This window comes from Heterocephalus glaber, unplaced genomic scaffold (genome assembly GCF_053883595.1).
Source record: "Heterocephalus glaber isolate CG9 unplaced genomic scaffold, H.glaber_assembly_v1.0 deba00001481, whole genome shotgun sequence".
Classification (NCBI taxonomy): Eukaryota; Metazoa; Chordata; class Mammalia; order Rodentia; family Bathyergidae; genus Heterocephalus; species Heterocephalus glaber.
The window spans coordinates 17,452,738-17,470,299 of record NW_028258317.1 but is presented as its reverse complement, the minus strand read 5'-3'; the positions used below and the strand labels follow the sequence as shown (position 1 = coordinate 17,470,299).

General features: G+C 51.3%; 2 protein-coding genes across 11 annotated transcripts; both read right to left on the bottom strand.

Moving 5' to 3' along the window:
- Positions 1–2: 2 nt before the first annotated feature.
- On the bottom strand, positions 3–3,540 carry Stoml2 (stomatin like 2). 5 transcript variants are annotated; one of them, XM_004873931.4, is made up of 10 exons: positions 3,383–3,540; positions 3,026–3,163; positions 2,445–2,544; positions 2,248–2,306; positions 1,936–2,037; positions 1,649–1,783; positions 1,370–1,514; positions 1,171–1,250; positions 821–949; positions 3–285 (listed from the first exon to the last, which is right to left on the bottom strand). In XM_004873931.4, the coding sequence occupies exons 1-10, from the start codon at positions 3,425–3,427 to the stop codon at positions 148–150; spliced, it is 1,071 nt and encodes a 356-aa protein (XP_004873988.1). In that variant the 5' UTR covers positions 3,428–3,540; the 3' UTR covers positions 3–147. The 5 variants fall into 5 exon arrangements, with proteins under 5 accessions (XP_004873988.1, XP_012924393.1, XP_012924395.1 ...); XM_013068939.3 differs by having other exon boundaries at positions 3,377–3,506; XM_013068941.3 differs by having other exon boundaries at positions 3,268–3,442.
- Positions 3,541–4,588: 1,048 nt separating this feature from the next.
- Atosb (atos homolog B) lies at positions 4,589–16,959 on the bottom strand. 6 transcript variants are annotated; one of them, XM_021251492.2, is made up of 9 exons: positions 16,781–16,959; positions 8,641–8,784; positions 7,432–8,400; positions 7,225–7,283; positions 6,928–7,033; positions 6,643–6,801; positions 6,351–6,419; positions 6,092–6,267; positions 4,589–5,865 (listed from the first exon to the last, which is right to left on the bottom strand). In XM_021251492.2, the coding sequence occupies exons 3-9, from the start codon at positions 8,323–8,325 to the stop codon at positions 5,712–5,714; spliced, it is 1,617 nt and encodes a 538-aa protein (XP_021107151.1). In that variant the 5' UTR covers positions 8,326–8,400; positions 8,641–8,784; positions 16,781–16,959; the 3' UTR covers positions 4,589–5,711. The 6 variants fall into 6 exon arrangements, with proteins under 6 accessions (XP_021107151.1, XP_087040427.1, XP_021107152.1 ...); XM_087184301.1 differs by having other exon boundaries at positions 16,793–16,877; XM_021251493.2 differs by lacking the exon at positions 16,781–16,959 and adding an exon at positions 16,291–16,439.
- Between the last annotated feature and the right edge of the window lie 603 nt (positions 16,960–17,562).

Here is a 17,562-nt window from a genome sequence, read left to right as displayed (position 1 = left end):
AGTTTCTGATTTTCCACTGGTGAGTTTATTACATGATTAATAAGTTCAAATAAAAAAATAAAAAATAAAATCTTAGTAGGGAGGCTAGAGCCAGAATCTGGGTGTGCTGCTCCCTGACCCCAGACTCCCTGGCCAAGCCCAGCTCCACTAACTCAGCTTGACTCGATCAATTTCCTCATCAAGATTTGCATTTGTGCCCTTGGCATCTCTGCTGCTCCCGCTGGAGACTGAGTTCTGTGCCTGTGGCACCGAAGCTTTGGTGAGGGCCCCATATATACCCATGGCCTGAGGAGAGGGATAGAGAGACAGCCATGAGGACACTGGTAGAAGACACAGCCCAACCTCCCAATGGCTAGAAGGACAAACGTGGCTGGGGACAGAGAACTTGGTTTTTCTTTCTCCCTTCCCCAAGCCGCAGTCTTAAAAGCTCTGGAATCAGTTCTAGGAATCTTACAAACTAGCAAAGCAGGGGCCAGGGATTTAGCTCAGTGGTTCAGCTACGTGCCTCGAAATCGGAGGGACCCGAGTTCGATAACCAGTACTAAAACAAACAAACAAACAAACAAAACCAAAAAACTATCAAAGCAGGGTGACCTTCAGAACACTAACACAGGTATCTACAGAATGAAGGTAGCTCAAGAGCTTCCTTATCAGCCGGGATAAAGCAGTATCTTCTCAGATATTTCTTCTCTATAAGGAATGAAGGGAGGTGAAGGCCAAAGCACCCTGAAGACCTCCATGGTGTGTGAGTGGTCTTAGGAATGGTATGGTCTCAGCCTCCTGCACTGGGCTCTGTGCTGGGTCATCAGAGAGCTCTAACCTGAGCCACCATACTGGTAATGTCACCAGGATTGGAAGGCAATAGGACAGTGTTGGAGTCCTTGGCCAGTTTGGAGAACGCGCTGACATACTGCTCAGCCACAGTCAGTGAAGCTGCTGCATCTCCATTCTGTGGCCACAAAGAGATAAAATCAGAGATCAAAGATTTGGAAAAGAAAGAGAGGGTGGAAAAAGGAATTCAGATTCCTAGAAAGAAAGTATGCTTGTTACAATACATAGAATCTGGCTCAGTGGAGCCCACAACATTGGGAACATCCCCCAAGGTTGGATGAGGAAAAACCTCTTCCATTGTCAATTCCTGTGTCTTACTCCCACCCAGGAGGCTCTCACATGTTGTGTCAGAGCTGCAGCCACGATTCGAATAGCTTCAGCCTTTGCCTTTGCCTTTGCCAGAACTGCACTGGCCTCTCCTGAAAGAAAAGAGGCAGAATTTGACCCAAGAAATCAGAGTGCCTAAAAGCTCCTGTTCCAGCACCAACCTTCAAAGACCCATGACCTGCTCCTCCTTCAGCCTCTAGCTTCTGCTCACCTGCCGCTTGATTTATTTGTTCAGCCTTTTCTGCTTCAGAAGCCAGGATCTGGGCCTGTTTCTTCCCCTCTGCCACATTGATAGCTGACTCTCGAGTACCTTCAGACTCTAGAACTGTAGCACGTTTCCGCCGCTCTGCCTCCACCTGGAAGCCCCCAGACAACCCTCATTAATAAAAAGCCAGGAGAAATTTTCACATAGACCTCATATACTTATCACAACAGGAAAGGGGGTCCAGGTCCCCATGGGGCTGTAATACAACGAGGTTCTCTTTCCCACCTGCATCTGCATGGACTCTTTCACCCGGGGTGGCACATGGATATCCTTGATCTCGTAACGAAGGCAGCGGATGCCCCAGCAGTCAGCAGCCTGGTTGATGGCATCTACAATGCTGGCATTCAAGGACTCTCGCTCCTAGAGGAAGAGAGGTGTAAGCTCCACAGCATCATCATACCTACTAAGGCTAAGTGGTAAAGTGCCTGGGACCAATTTTGAGCCCTAGAAAAAAACTGGCAGTACCAAGACAGGTGCCTTTAAACGCTTAACTCTGGCCCAAATCTGCTTACCCGGAAGACTTTGTCCAGGGCGAGTTTGCCAAGCTCTGATCTCATAGTTGTCTGAGCTAGCTGGGTAACAGCATACTCAGGATCCTCTACACCATAGCTTGCCTGAAAGAGGATGGGTAGTATAAGAAGCTAGGATGCAGGATCTTAGTGAAGAGGGCAACTCAAAAACTGGATATAGCGTGCCGGGGATTTAGCTCAGTGAGGCCACCGCCTGCCTCAAAAGTTCAAGATCCCAAGTTCGATCCCCAGCACCAAAAAAATAAAACAAAACAAAACAAAAAACTGGATATAGCAAAGAGCAGATACAGATACCTTGTAAGGGTCCATGATGCGTAGGTAAAGGACTCCATCAATTTGCAGAGTTACATTATCTACAAAAAGAGAAGCAGGACAGAAGAGAGGGAAGGTCAGAGTTCCAGGTCCCAACCAGCTCTTTCTCCTAAGCTCTGGATCTACAGCAACCACAACCTAATGGTCTGAGAGCACCCATGTCACCCTGTACCCCTCACCAAGTGTCACAGCCGACTGTTCAGGCACGTTGATGACAATTTCCTTGAGACTCTGCACATATCGGATCCGGTCTAACACAGGGATGAGGATGTTCAAGCCCTGGGAAGAGGAGTCACGGGTCCTCAGAAGGATGGGGAGGACAGGGTTGGAATCTAAGCTAGGGCTGGAGTAGATAGGGAGTCAACATATGGAACATGCCCAGAAAGGCAGTAACCCCTGCCAAGAGATGTCCTCAGAAGGCTAGAATGTCACTGGCAGGGAAATCTAAGAGCATAGGAATGCAAGATTAAGCCTCTAAATGGAGAGGAGAATCAAGAGAATGGGAGCCAAAAGAATAGCTGTCTTTAGGCTGATGGATGGATTTGAGAGTGGGGTAGTACCAAGAATGGGACCTGTAGGATGCTAGAATGTGGTAGCAGAAAAGATAACATAGGCATAATGGTCAGCAGCCTGGGCCCTGCCAGAACTAATTGAGGGAGTTGTCAGTCAAAAGCAGAGACAGGGCCCAAGGAGGTCTCAGTGCCCTGTGTGTGGTATCCGGGTATTTGGCTGACCCGAGATGGGCAAAAGAGGTTCTTACAGGCTCCAGGATCCGGTGGAACCGTCCCATTCGCTCTACCACCCAGGCCTCCTGCTGCGGCACAAACAGTACCACGGTGTTTCGGGGCAATCCAGAGGAGGCGCGGCGCGGAGCGCGGCCAGAAGCCTGCACAGAGCCCTGAAAGAAAGAGAAGCGTAGGCTGAGACATAAGCCGGCCCTGCAACTTGTCCCTCTCTCCCTCAAGTACAGCGACCATCAAAGGTCCTCGGAGAATGACTCACGTGGGGACCATGACTTCTGACCCCACTCCTCTCCCAAAGTTGGAATCCCGCTCCTTCCCAGCTGAGCACACAGACGGTTGCTGTCCCGACCCTCTGGAGGTTGCCTTACTCTCACCCTCAGCAAAAGGGCTCCAGTGCCCCGCGCCGCGCGCGCCAGCATTTCCCACAGTTGCAGCGACCTCCGGAACCAACGAGACTCGGAGCGGAGAGGCCGATCCAGAAGCTCAGACCGGAGCCTTTTCTCCTGCAGGTCCTTTACCCCGGAAGTACTTCTTCAGCTCCTTCCGGGTTGAATACTCACCAGATCGGCGTTAATTGGCAGAGTGAGCATCGAGATGTTCCCTGGGAAATGGAGACCTTTCAGCGAGGGCCAGAAGCTGCGACTTGTTCTGGTTCGCGCTGTTTGAGCCCAAGATTTTGGACATTGTGGCGGAAATGAAGGCTATTTTTCGCGTACACTTGTTCCAGAAACACCTCCTATCGAATTCTTTACGCCCCAAAGACTCAGTTTACCCTCCAAGGCGTGTAATAGCCCCATTTGTCACCATGGCGACTAGTGGATTTGCGCTGATTCGTTGCCATAGTGATATGCTCCTCCTGTGCTGTGCCCACCCCTCCCACTGGGAACTGACCCCATTCCCGTTGTCATGGTAACTGAACCTAACTTTGTCCGATGTTTGGGCTAAGATTTCTCTCCCCGCCCCCTTTCCCAAGACACCACAGTTCTTTCCATTTCTTCCCAATTATGGCCTGGCCCCCTTGCATACAGAGTCCAGCCAAAAGCCTCAACCTTGTCTGAATCGTGTCACCCTGCAAATATCCCTACTGCTCTGGCAAATCTTTAAAGAAGCCTATATAATAGTCATCCTCATTTTATATATAAAGGCACTGAAAGTGCCCTAAAATCATTAACAGCCAGTATAAAAACCCAGATCTAGTTGGGCATGGTGGTGTACACCTGTGATCTCAGCACTCCGGGAGGCTGAGGCAGGAGGATCACAAGTTTGAGCCCAGCCTGAGCAACTTGGCAGGATCCTGTCTCAAAATCAAAAACAAAAAGGGTTGTGGATCTGGCTCAGTGAGAAAGCCTCAGGTTCAATTCCTCCCAGTACTTAAAAACAAAATAAATCCAGATCCACCGAGTCCTACAGCTGGACTTTATCCTAGCACTCTCATTACGGGAAATGAACAAGACCATGATCGAAGAATCCCCAGGACCTAGCTGAATACTTCATGGGCTCAGGGTTAATGCCTGCTCCCTAGGAGAAAGGGCAGAGTCCCAGCTCCAGACCTCTTCAGATCTCTCCAACAGAAGAGTAGAGTTTAGTTCAAGTTTCCAAACAAGAATTTATTGTTTATTTATTTTTCTTTAAAAAAGTACCACGTACAATTTTTTTCCTGCTTTTTGTTTTGTTTTCTTCAAGTTTCAGCAAATGTTTGTTCCCCTCAGCCTAGCCCCAGGAGTCAAGGGCTGAGGCTTGGTAGAGTCTGAAGTGGAGAATGGGGTAGTTGGGAACCACATAACTGAGTTTGAGGGGTGCCCCTCACCCCAGCTGAGGTAGGTGGGTCAGAGTCTGGCCAGGTGAAAGGAGGCACCCCAGTCCTTGGCCCTGACTCTGTGCCTGGTCACCTTCCTCGTCAGGACCCCAAAGCAAAGAAACACAGGGAGGAGAAGGGGGATAACTGGATCTGGAGCCCTAGGTGAAGGGTGGTTAACCCCTGCATGTGTTCACACATACACACTTTCTCTCACACCACACAAACATGAGCTTGTGCTCATGTGCATGCACATGCGCATGCACACACACACACACACACATACACACACACACAAAGTTGGCTTTCAAAGATGGGTTAGAGGGTAGGGGGAATGGAGGGAATAGGGAAGGACAGGGGAAGCTGAGTCTTTGGCAAGTGACTCAGTCCCTCTGAAGTAACCCCTCTGCACTCAGCTGAGTGACAGCAGTTCTCCCCTTGCCCCCACATCAGCCTCTTTAACTCCACTTCTGAGGTTGAGCAATATCTGAGAGTGGGAAAGGAGGGGTGATGCCAATTATCAGGTTTGGGAGGTTACCAAGGCAATCCAATTTGAATAAATTATAAATTAAAAATAAATAAAATAATAAGTGGTCCCTGGCCCAGGACAAGGAGGCAATGCTGGCATGACTTGCCTGGGAACTTGGGACAATCTTAGGGTAGCTCTGGTTTTTGCCTACTACCTAAGCTGGCCTGGAAAACCCAAGGAAGGGGACAGGCACATGGAGTACCCGGAAGTAGGGCAGGGTGTGAAAGGATCAGAAGCTTCACCCATCAGTTTGAGCATGAGTGTGGCAAGGATTTTAACAAGCCTTAAAGGGATCTTGCCATCTCTCCGCATGTTTACTCTGTCCAGGATGGGCAGGATAGGCAAGATGTTGGCCCACCTAGGTTCAGAGGACTGGCAATCAGGGCAAAGGTGAGTAACGTGGATTGTGAGGGGCCTCAGTCACAGCCTGCAGTTCATAGGGGAGACCTGTGTCCAGCTCCAGGCTCCGGCGGGAAAAAAGCAGGCGGATATCTCCATGCAGGCTTAAGCGGCCTGAGCGGGAGCTCCGGAACCTGAGAGAAGAGAATATGATCAAAGCCAGAATCCAAGGGAGCAGAGTTGTAGCTCAGTAGCGCCTTGTCTGCCTGGCAAGCACAAAGTCCTGAGTTTGATCCCCAGTACCAAAAAAGCCAGAATCCAGAACTAGAGAAGCAAAGAGAGATGCTATTCAGGGAATGGAACTTGCATTTGGGAAAGGATACCTGGGCCTCACCAGCTGTTCCTGGGGACTATCCTCACCTGAGGTGCAGCAAGTAGCAGAGGAGGCGGTGGGTGGGGCTCGCATTTCCCTCCTCACCCACAGGCACCAAAAAGAGGCGATGGCGCAAGAAGGTCATGTGGGCAGCAGGCATGTCCGAGAAGTCAAAGGTCACGAGGAACATCTTCACCACAGTTTGGTTGGGGTTAAATAAGGTCTGGGGATAGGACAGTCATGGTTGGTAGGGCTTAGGGCCTGTTTTCCTCTCTCTCCATATCCATTTCCTCAGGGCAAACTTACCACTTGGATGGTGCCCACCTTGGGCACACTGTAACCCTTCCTCCCCAGGGAGTTCAGGTCCACGACCCCCTGGGAAGACCATGGAACCAGCAGTCAGTGTGGGCACTAGGAGAGCCCTAAGCCCTGAACACTAGTGTCTCTCCACAATCTCTCATCTAGACTTGCCTTTGCCCCACAAGAGATTTTGCCCGACTTGACCCCAAATCACTCCTGGGTGAGGAACATCTAAGGAATACCTCTTGCCCCCTACCCCTCTCTTCCTGATGAACTACTGGTTGGGGTCAGGTCATACCAGGAAGGGGGCCGGGGCATTTTGCTCAGAAACATCAAAGAAGGTGACAGTGACAGGCAACGTGACATGCTGGGGGCAGTAGGACCCACTAGCTCCAATCTCTGCTGTGAAGCCCTCAATGTGGCCAGATGGTGCAAAGCGTCCTCGAAGCAATGATTCCTGGTGTTAGCATGGGAAAAACACATTATGAGGGAGATGCCAATTCTTTTCCTTATCCACCCGAGCCACGCTCCACCACCCGACTCCTCCAAGACCCCTCAATCACAAAGCCCAAAGAGTAACTACCTCAAAGTTGCCCAGCAGGGTACGGCTGATGGCAGGGGTGGGAATGGGGGAGGCACTGGGGGGACTCAGCAGGCCTGGGCCCTTCCGGAGGCTTCGAAGGGAGCTCCTGGTTGGGGAGAGGACACATAGTGGGTTGGCTTGAGATACTCTGGGATTCCTACTTACATCCTCCGGCTCCATCCTTTGCCACTATCTTAGTCTCCTCCCCTGGGTTCCCTACTTTCGTACTGCGAAGAGGATCACAGACTTCTGCCCCTACTCTGAAGGACAAGGTAGAGGAAAAAGCTGGCTACTTACAGCTTCAGGTGGCGGGCACCTTTCAGCCTCCTCACCATGGGACTGCAATCTTTTGGGTCCTATGGAGATAAAAGAGACTTGAGGAAGGCCAGGTGTATCCTGGGTCAGGGGCTCATCAGTAGCTCTCAAAGGAACATTCCCACAGGCCTCCACCATCAGCCACATAAATATCCACTTGGGAGTAGATAAGTGCCTCTATTGGCTTACCAAAACAGGCTCCTTGGGCCCAGGCAGCAGGTGGTTCCAGAAGGGTGTGGCTTTGGCATCAGAACTGTTGGCAGCAGGAGGGTGGCCCAGGGTTCCCCGGCGCCTCCGAGGGGCTGGCCCCTCATCCTCAGAGCTGACATCTAGGGCTTCTCCAGCAGGAAGCAGCCTTCGCTTGGTGGGGCAGGGGCCTGGAGGTCCGGGGCCAGGGGGTGTGTGCTCGGGACTGTGCCCATTGGCAGTGCCAGGGGACTCCCTAGGCCAGGGACTGCCCCCGTTGTCCACCCTAGCCACTGGGCTCTTACTCCCTATTTGTGCAAGACTGTGCAAATCAGTGTCAAGTGTGTGCAGCTGGCCTGAAGGGGCTGACCCTGGAGAATCCTCAAGGGACCCCTGTCCCCCTGGATCTGGGGAAGCCCAGTCTCTGGTGTGCAAAGTATTGTAGGAAGCATTTGATGGGGGACAGGAGGGACTTTGGGGCCCTGCAGTCCAAGGTGAGGTGGCACTACCTCCGTGTTCTACAACACAGAGGCCATGGTGGGAGAAATGCTGGCTGGCCACACTTAGTCCCAGCCCCAGTCCCTCTGGACCCAGCAGCCCCACAGCAGATGGTTCTTCAGGGGGCAGTCCCTCTCTGGCCCCAAGACCAGGGCCTCTCTTGGTCTCCCGGGAACCCTCAGTGGGTGGGGCTGGCCACTTCAGAGCCCTATGAGACTCAGAGGCATCAGCTGGAGGAGAAAAGATGGATACCTGGTAGACCCCAGGGGATGCTGCCCCCCCTGTTGGGCTGTAGCCCATGAGCAGGCCACCCTGGAGGGCCCCCTGTCTGACTGGAGGCTGTGAAGGGCCAGCCTCTGGCTCTGAGGATGGAGACGGCTCCACCTGCACGTGGCGCATGAAGCCCACCTTGGGTCAGGGGGGCCCCCCAACAAGGCCTTTATGCTGGGCCTGGGCTGGGGGGCCTGGTGACATCTGTGCAAGGGAAAAGAAGTAAAGGTGGTCAGGAGAATCAGTGACTTTTCTTCCTTCCTGATTAATTTCAGACCCTCCCCTAGCCTGAAGAGGTGACCTTGAGGGGTTCTGGGGGTAAAAGTATCTAAATCCCCAGATGGATTAACCAAGTATAGAGGCTCCTCTCAGACCTCCTGAGGGAGTAATGCATTTAGCTCAGGTTTCTTACTGGACCCTCCCCCCCCCCTTCCTGGCACCTACCACGATCAAGAGGCCTCAAGCCTAGTTGTATGTCCCCTCTTCCTGACTGATGCCTTGCTTCCTTAGCTTGCTGTCTGCTCCATGCCTGCTGCACTGGCAAGGTGACTGCCACCATTCCGTGCAACTCCTGGGCTCAGCTGGACCCTGAGGAGAGAAAAACAGACATAACCCGGGATCCCTGGAAGCAGTGGTATGACCTTTCCTCAATTGTGAGCTAAAAGTATATTCCAGGACATCCTCCTCCCACATGATGAGCTCTTCAGAAAGAGAAGGATTCAGGGCCCAGGCAATAGAGTTGGGCTATTTGAGAAGCCATACAAAGGCAGGTCTTTGCTCAATGTAATAAGGTTGTGAGAAGTAAATTGAGGCAACATGAACCACTTGTCAGGACCACCACCTTGTGGAATCCTGGCCTGAATGAGCAGGAAGATGAGCTATTGCCAAGATCCATGAGACAGTGCCAGCTAGGAGATGGGCAGGGAAATAATTCAGCTTTCCTATTCAAGGCCACCAAGTTGCACAACTCCTTCCCCTATGACAAGTACCATTTCAGGGTGCTAAGGACAGAGGTCTGGTAGATAGTCACACCCCATCACATACTCCTTGGCGATACAAATCTCAGGTCAGCTCGAAGCCAGCCCTTCATCCTTGAATTCCCAATTTCCCCCCAGCAATCTGTCTTTTTAATTAGAGACAACAAATCCAATCAAAAACAAGTGGTTGGGGGAAAAGGCACTGGCGGAAGACACAGGGCCTACACCTCCCGCTAAGCCCTGCAAACTAGAGATAAGGCAGCAGCAGGCAGACAACTGGAAGCAACTAAGGTTATCTCTTTATGCCCCTCCGCCAGGGCTCCCACACCCAAAAACCCCAAAACCCAAACTACCTTGTTTCTGTCAGAGTACAAGGCAGTCCTCACAGACTAGTCTACTGTCAGGAACCCATACCAGGATGAGGCAATTGTCAAGCTGAAGGTCAACTGCCCCCATTGTCAGCCTCCTCCTTTGGACAGTAGCTTGTGCTACTTGCCCTTTACAATGCCCTTTCCCCTTCAAGGAGTACCCTTTGTGTATCTATTCAAGTCCTATTCATCCTCTTTCACTAGGCCAAATGCCATCTCTTCCAGAAAGACTACCTCTCAAACTGGTAGATCACTTGCCTAGCATGTCCCTGGGCTTGAGCCTCAGCACCCTCCCCCTCCAATAAACAAACAAACCAGAAAGTTTGCTCTCCATTCTAGATCATAAACATTTCTCCCTCCTCTAAGACCTCACCTATGGCAATGTCACTACTTCCTATAATCCAGTGGCAATTGTGTTCATCCTCGGAGCATCTCCTCGACTGACCACAGGATTCCTGAGGTGACATCAGTGCCCCGCTCCTCTGCACAATTCGAAGCACAGAGGAAAGCAAATAGCAGGGCTCAAAAACAGAGTGCAAGTCCTGGAAATCTGAGCAGCAATCCTGACAGTGCAGAGAAAAGCTCCCAGGATGAAAGGAGCAGAAATTGTACAAGGAAAATTGGTAACAACAGAAATGGGAATGGAAGGAAAGAAGAAAGAAGACATTTGCACTCAGGGACTGAAAAGCTTTACTATACCAATTATTCCTATCATTGCATCCCACACCTCCCCATTTCACCAAGGTCTCAATAAATTGAGATCCCTAAGAAAATTCTGGTCCTTTGTGGTGAGTGGGGTAACTGGAATAGGCAGAACACTAATGGCAGTGTTTTCTGAGCATACAACCTACTCTCATCTCTACCCTTCTTGTCCTTCACTCAAGCCATACAGGTTCAGGAAGGGCCTTTTTCTTAATATCCCTAGTTCCAGGTCATTCCAGTTTTCCTTCTGAGCCCTTGCCCTGGGGAAGCCAGGTGATGACATGATGCCCTACTTGACCCCAGCACGCCTGGCATCTGCTCATTACCCTAGAGGCTTCTCAGTTCCCACCCTGTCACCTAGATGCTCTAAGACTCACTCCCTTGCCACCAAGCCAGTCTGGCTCTAGATCATGGCTTCAAGCTGACTCATGGGGCAGGACTGAAGGGGGGCAGGGCAGAGTAGGCTAAACCTCACCCTCTGTGCAGGGGATAGGCAGCAGCAAGCACAAAACAGCTGGGCCAGGCTGTGGCTGGCAAGGACTACAGCTCCCAACATGCCAAGGAGCAAGCCCAGCAAAAACAACAAGTCCCAGAATACCATGGGGTCTGTACCCTCAGACACCTGCTAGGCCAGGGAGGTGGGAGAAATGGGTGTTGGTACAGGTGGACCTTTTAGGTTCATTCTTTCCTTCCTTCCTTTCAATATTAAAGATACCCATTTCTGCCCTGACCTAGAAAGCTGACAGGAAGAATCCCTGTCCATGTCTTTCCACCCTCAGCCTGTGCAGAGAGAGCTGCTGCTAGCTGCTCTATATTTTGTCCCCATAAGCTAGCGTGGCTGTTCCCAGACTACCACTATGGGTAGGAAGGTCAGCCTCTGCTCCCTCACCAACCCCTTGGCCCCTAATCTACAGCCCTCCACCCTCGGCGGAGAAGGAGCAGACCTCAGCAACCCCTCCAAACTAAGTCCGGCAGACTCACCTTGGCTCCTGGACTCCTTGTTCTGGACGATCCCCCAACCCCTGCTAAGCCTCCCAGGTCCTTTCTCGCTCTTTTCCTTCCCACAGCCTGGGACAGGCCCCATACCCTACAGTGGCTTCGGAGATTTGCTTTTTCCCCCTAGCACACACTCACCCCACTACTAAATTGGCTCCGCTGTGGTGGCCGCAGCTCCGGACCCTTTCCTCCCGTCCCAGTCCCTCCCCTCAGATCCCTGGTCCTCCCTGCCACGGGCCCCCAACCCAGACAAAGGGTGGCTCGGGCTGAGCCCTGCTCTACTAGACTCTTCTCTGATCTGCTTCGAGTGCAATACCAGCGAGCCCTGGAGCCCGCAGTCCCCAAGCCGCTGCTGCGCCCCTCCCCGCGTAGTCCCTCCCCGGGGCCGCCCCGGCTCCGCGCCGCCGACTCCGCTGCCCCTCTGACTCACAGGCCATTTCCTACCAGCTGATGGGGCCGCCCGCCCCTCCCAGCGCCCCACCACCCCCGCCGCGGCTGCCACCGCCGCCACGCCCCCCTTAGGCCACACCTCCCAAACTGCAACCATGTTCATTGGCCCAGAAGAGGCCAGCCTCCCGGCGACCTTAAGTGTGAGTCACGCCCTCCCCAAGAGGTGCACACCTATTGGTCCACAAGGGTGCAGGCCTACAAAGATTGCCCCGCCCATCTCCTTAACCTCTCTTCTGCCCGAGTCCAAAGCAGCTCTGTGAGCTACCATTTAACCCTTTCAAAGGTGTAGGCCTCACACTTCTCAATCCTCCCCCCACCCTTCTTGTTCTGAGACTGATTAATAGGAAGCCTCAGAGCTTTCATAGACAGTTCGATAACCCCCAAAGTCAGTCTGCTCTTCTCATACCATACCCTACCCCAAATGACCCACTTCCATTCTTCTCTTCACATATTCCAAGCTACAGCTTCAGAGCCAGAGGACTGTTTAGAGTCCCCAGGAAGCTTCCTTCGTGCCAGGGCAGAAGAAAAAGACCTAAAGTATTACCCTATTTTTATCTGTGCTAAGAAATGGTATTTTCCTTTTCTTACAGCTGATACTCTTTTGCTTGTGTTGGAGGGGCCCCAAAGTTTCCTGATACAGGGATACATTTTCATTTCAGGGACCTAGGCATCATTCTCTGTGTTTCTAAACTCCTTTTCTGAGATCAACCTGCCCCATCCCTTTTAATTGAGTTCAAGGAGGCAAATTGCCCTCCAAAGTGGGATAGGAGGGCTTCTGCCTAGAGTGGGGGAAATGAACCCAACTCTTGTAATGGAATTTATCCTCATGACTCACGGCTCCCTTGAAACTTCCCACCCTTGCCTTAAGCCACTGGGCCCCAGGCGCAACCCAAATCCAGCCAAATCAAGCGGCAGCAGAACCAACATGCCCAAACCCCTGTCATCCTATCCATTAGATGGCCAAGATGGAAACCTCTGCAAGGACTGGCCATTCAAAGACATATTTTAGAGGGGCTGTTTTAGAAGCAACCTAGGAAAATGAATAATTTGGGGCCGGGGATTTAGCTCAGTGGTTCCTCCACCTGCCTTGAAAGTGCAAGGTCCCAAGTTCAATCCCCGGTACCAAAAAAAAAAAAAAGGATAATTCTTGTCTACCTTGCCCTCTGAACTTGTCAGTAAGGAAGACAGGTTGTCAGTAAGTCCAATGGTCAGGCTTCTTCCTGGCATCCATAGAAGCAGGAGGCAAACACCAGAGCCAAACGAAGGAAAGCCCATTCTCATGTAGTTATTCTAATAATGCTCAAGGCCCTTGTTTCTGTTTGTTTGTTTGTTTTTTGGTACCGGGGATCGAACTTGGGTCCTTGTGCTTGCGAGGCAGGCGGCAGAAGGGCCCTAGTTTCTGCATTCCCTATTTTGTGATCCCAGGGCCATTAGGTTGTCAGTGGACAGTGAAAAGAGTCTCTTCTTCCCCTACTTCCTCTTTGTGCTCTAGACTTCAGAGAAACAAGCAACGTTTCTTCTAGGTTTTTTCCTTACCTCAGATGAGGGGGGAAACCCTGAAAAATAACCCGGTTCCCTTAGACTTACTTCCTTGGGAATTAAGAATTAAGAAAATTAAGGGATTAAGAAAATTTTCAATACCCTGAATAAAATTGCAGTACCAATGGTAAGAGCCTGTTTGCCTTAGTAGGAAAGACAGATAGAGACATAACATACTGTAGGAAGCTGGACATGGTGGCAAATGCCTGTAATCCTGGTACTTGGAGGAAGAGTCTGAGGCACGTAGCTTTTCAGTTCAAGCCAGCCTAGGCCACATACCAAAATCATCTCAAAACAAAAACAAAAAAACAACAAAAGAACAAAAACAAACATATACATAAAACACTGTAGAAAAGAAATAATCCCTCAGCAATCTTCAGTTTGGTATTACTATTACCACCATAGGTCTAGGATTTAAGTTATCCACAAATATCAATGGACAATAGTTCAGGGGAAAGGATCAAAGATGTTCCAGGCTTCAGTACTACAGGAAACCAGCATGGTACAATCAAGAGGACTTTTTTGTTTTTTTGTAGGTTTTTTTGGTACCAGGGATCAAACTCAGGGCCTTGTGCTGTCGAAACAGGCAGCAGAACCACTGAGTTAAATCCCTGGCCCTCAAGAGGCCTTATGTGGCTGTCCTAAACTCTTACCTTGCTTTTTTATTTTTTAATAGTTATCTCAATTGATTTTCCCCTTTTTCCTCACAGACACACAATTTTGTCTATTTGATTTTTTGTTTTTTAAGACAGGGTCTCACTATGTAGTTCAGATTGGCCTTCATGTAGCCCAGGGTGGTCTCCAATCCACATCAATCTTCTGGCCTCAGCCTCCTGAGTACTAGGACTACAGGTGTGCGCTACCATGCTGCACAAACATACACACAATTTATGCCTTCCTTTATTAGAATAAAGGAATTCTGGACTCTAATTCCTGCTTCTTCTCTATGAGACCTGGGGAAACATAGTCTCTTTGACCATAGATTTCCAAATTCGCAAAATGAAGGGTTTGTATAAACAGTGATCACACCTGTAATCTCAGGATTTGGGAGGCTGAGGCAGAAGAATTGCTGCAAGTTTGAGGCCAGCCTGGACTACAGAGTGAGTTCAGGGACAGTCTGAACTACATAGCAAGACCCTGTTTAAAAAAACAAAACAAATCAAAAACAGTGATTACTGAAGACCTCTGGAACTCTGGCCTTATTATTCTAAAGGCTGTTGTTCACACAGAATCCATTTCAGAGGATGGACTCAAGCATCTGAAGGCCCTAACCCCTGAGCCAAAGCATAAACACTACACTCCAGCTTCAGCAGAGCAAACTGACGTCCTTTCTCTTCACACCCCACCCACTTACACAAAACGCCCCAGTCCGGAAGAAGCTGGAGCAAGTGTGCCCTAGGCCCTCCTTCTCTGATAGACTGTCTGGGAAGCAGTGTTGCCATAGAAATCAGCTCCTCCTCGAAAGACTTTAGCCTTCCCTCCTTTACCCCACCCTACCCCACGGCTTTGTCTGGCCTCAGCAACCCCCCCCCCCCCAGCCAGTCTCTTAGCTACTGGGTGGTTGTGTGAGGAGACTGGCTTGGGGCCCCTTTTCAGCAACACTGTCACACTCATTCAGTCACGGTGTGGAAGGCAGCCCTTTCCCACCCTGTCCCAGCCAACAGAGGGAAAAAGAAATTTGGGCACTACATCAAGTCCCCTCAGGGAACAAGAGAAGCCCCCAAGAGGACTACATTCTAGTCTCAGTTCTGACAGTGAGCCTCCAAGTCAGGAGGGTGGGGTGTCACTCCCTCTTCCTCCCACAGTGGGACTGGACCCTCACGTCCCTTCCCAGGTTGAGCTTATAATAGCAGCCACCTTGGGCCGGGGATTTAGCTCAGTGGTTTCTCCACCTGCTGTGCAAGCACAAGGGCCCGAGTTCAATCCCAGCTACCAAAAAAAAAAAAATAAGTATCAATAGCAGCCACCTCTCAAAACATACATCAAAGACCCTCAATACTCCTCACCACTTCCCCCAGCCCAGAATTTCTGAAGGCCCTAGGATTTCCCACCCAGGAGAGGGACAAGAGTGGGGAGCAAAATCAGCTTCTGGCAAGTGGTAAAATGAGGCTAGCAGTCACTCGGGAGTCACTTGGCAGACTTTGGTGGTAATAGTGGGGTGGGATCTGAGCTTTGCTGCTGGTTACTGGGGTCGCTGGTCATTGAGTACAAAGTCCCCAGCAGAGCTTACATCCTTAGTCAGGCAAGGACCAGGCCAGGCCCCAGGGTGAGGAAGGAAGTGGGAAATGAACACACCCAGTGCATAAGAGCAGGGCAAAGTGGGGGAAGGGGACAGAGACCAAGGGAGGCTTCTGGGAGGAACAGGAACTGGAGTGGGGGGTTGACACAAACACTGTGGGGGAGGGTCCCCAGGGACACCAGTTAGGGGAAGAAATCCCTGTCTTAGCCCCACAAATCCAAAGTAGACTAAGGAGACAGTCACATAAGTCCTGGTGGCAAGCAGGGCCTGGCTCCTGAGTATCCAGGCCTGAAGGTGGAGTTAGGAGCTGAGCAGCCAGGAGCATGCCAGACTAGCTCCTTTAACCCCACTAATTCTACCATCCTCACTCTTAGAACACAGACACAAATGTATTCTTGGAGCCCCTACAATGCCCTACTGTTACTTTCTCAAAGTACTGGGAATTCTCCCTCCTAAACTAGGGTCCACAACCACTTCCTTTCACACAGTGGCCACAGTCCTATCCCCTCTTCCTCCACACAGCCCTCTGACCCTTCCACAACTTGGACCACCAGCCCTTCTCCATCAAATAAACCCCCTTCCCTGCAAAGCATCTCCAAATCCCAGTTCTATCATGTGTTACCTCCAAGCCTTCACATTAGACAGCAAACCTGCCCCCTAACATTGTACTTCCCACCTCCACGAAGCGCTCCTGACCTTCCCCCTCCAAGAGCCCCTGGAGAATACACCTTCTAGCCCACATACTGAGCCCATAACTGCTCCCCCAACTCTATGGCCCCCTCAACAGCCTGGAGATTTTCTTTTTCCCTAACGGTGCTCCCACCTCCTCAGGTCTGCCCAAGCGCACTTTTCTTCTCCGCATACCCTGCCCCACACCTGTAGTTCCGTGGGTTGCGCTGCACTTAAGGAGGTAGTGGATAGGGGCAGTTACTAAGCAGCCCGAGCTGCAGCCTAGGCCTGCAAACCTCGCGCCTTTGGCCCGCCCCTGTAACGCCCCGTCCCACCCTCTCCCTTGTCCCAGCTCCCACCTTCCCCGGCTAGTCCCCTTTCCTCGTTTCTTTAATCCCTCAGGATCCTCCTCTGAAGCCCAGGCCCCACCCCTCTCTGGCCCCGCCCCTTCTCTTATTCTTTGCATTTTCCCCAGGATCCTCCGCTTTCCCCAGGCTCCGCCCCCTTTGGTCTCTCCGCCTTTCACCAGGACACGCCCCTCGCTGTCCAGTTTGGCAGTCTCCCCCCAGCCAGACCCCTTCCACCTCGAGCCCCCTCCCATCTCAGAGGCTGTCCTCCCCCACCACTTCTCTCGCTGGCCTCACCCCAGCGCTCACACTCCAGACCGGATCCGCTAACTCTGATTGGTGGCAGCGGCCTGGACGACTAGGAGACAAAGTGATGGCTGCAGGTCGCTGAGGTCCCACCCTAGCCACGTGCGGCTTCTATGATGACAGGTCTCGAAGGGCGGGGCTTTGATCGGCTGGCTGCAAACCCAAACCGACCCGGATTAGGGCGGGGTTGGGGAGCCAGAGCGCAAGTCGAACCCTCCGGGGCTCTCTCGAGTCTTTCTTACTGACTTGAGCTGCCAGAGGGAACTTGACTCTTTGTAGGGACGTCTAGGTTAGCACGTGTGCATTTGCAAAGGGGAAGGTAGGTGGGATTTGCAAGGTAGTGCAAGGAATCTTAGGAGTCTGAAAATAAGGGAATCTGGGCAGTGGTGTTTTAGGTTTGTGGGGTTTCTGAAGCCTACCTTGTGTGGGCAGGTCGGGTTCTAGAATAGGCAGTAAGTTGTATTTGTAAGTGTGGAGGGCCAGGGATTTAGCTCAGTGGTTCCACCGCCTGCCTCATAGCTGCTGGAGGTGAGTCAGCCAAGAACTGTGTCTTTTACAAGTATAAGTTTTGGTATGGAGTTAGGAACGCCTGCAATTGGTGGAGAAAAGTAGTTCCTTTCCTTTGTATAGGTGTCGAGTCAACTATGTGTCAGTTACTTCTGTTCTGCAATTTTATTAGTTCTTGAGTCCTCGCCAACTGCCCCCAGGAAATACGCCAGGGGAGATCGATGCTTCCAAAATACCGGTAGATGGCACAACAGGACACTTGCAGA

Coding starts and splice junctions, on each gene's coding strand:
- Stoml2 (XM_021251490.2), bottom strand. CDS start 3,427: ATGCTGGCGCGCGCGGCGCGGGGCACTGGAGCCCTTTTGCTGAGGGTG. Junction 1,251..1,369: donor ACAAATAAATCAAGCGGCAG/GTGAGCAGAAGC, acceptor CTTTTCTTTCAG/GAGAGGCCAGTGCAGTTCTG. Junction 950..1,170: donor CTGCAGCTCTGACACAACAT/GTGAGAGCCTCC, acceptor TTGTGGCCACAG/AATGGAGATGCAGCAGCTTC.
- Atosb (XM_021251492.2), bottom strand. CDS start 8,325: ATGCGCCACGTGCAGGTGGAGCCGTCTCCATCCTCAGAGCCAGAGGCT. Junction 6,420..6,642: donor ATGCCCCGGCCCCCTTCCTG/GTATGACCTGAC, acceptor TGGTCTTCCCAG/GGGGTCGTGGACCTGAACTC. Junction 5,866..6,091: donor TGCTACTTGCTGCACCTCAG/GTGAGGATAGTC, acceptor CTCTTCTCTCAG/GTTCCGGAGCTCCCGCTCAG.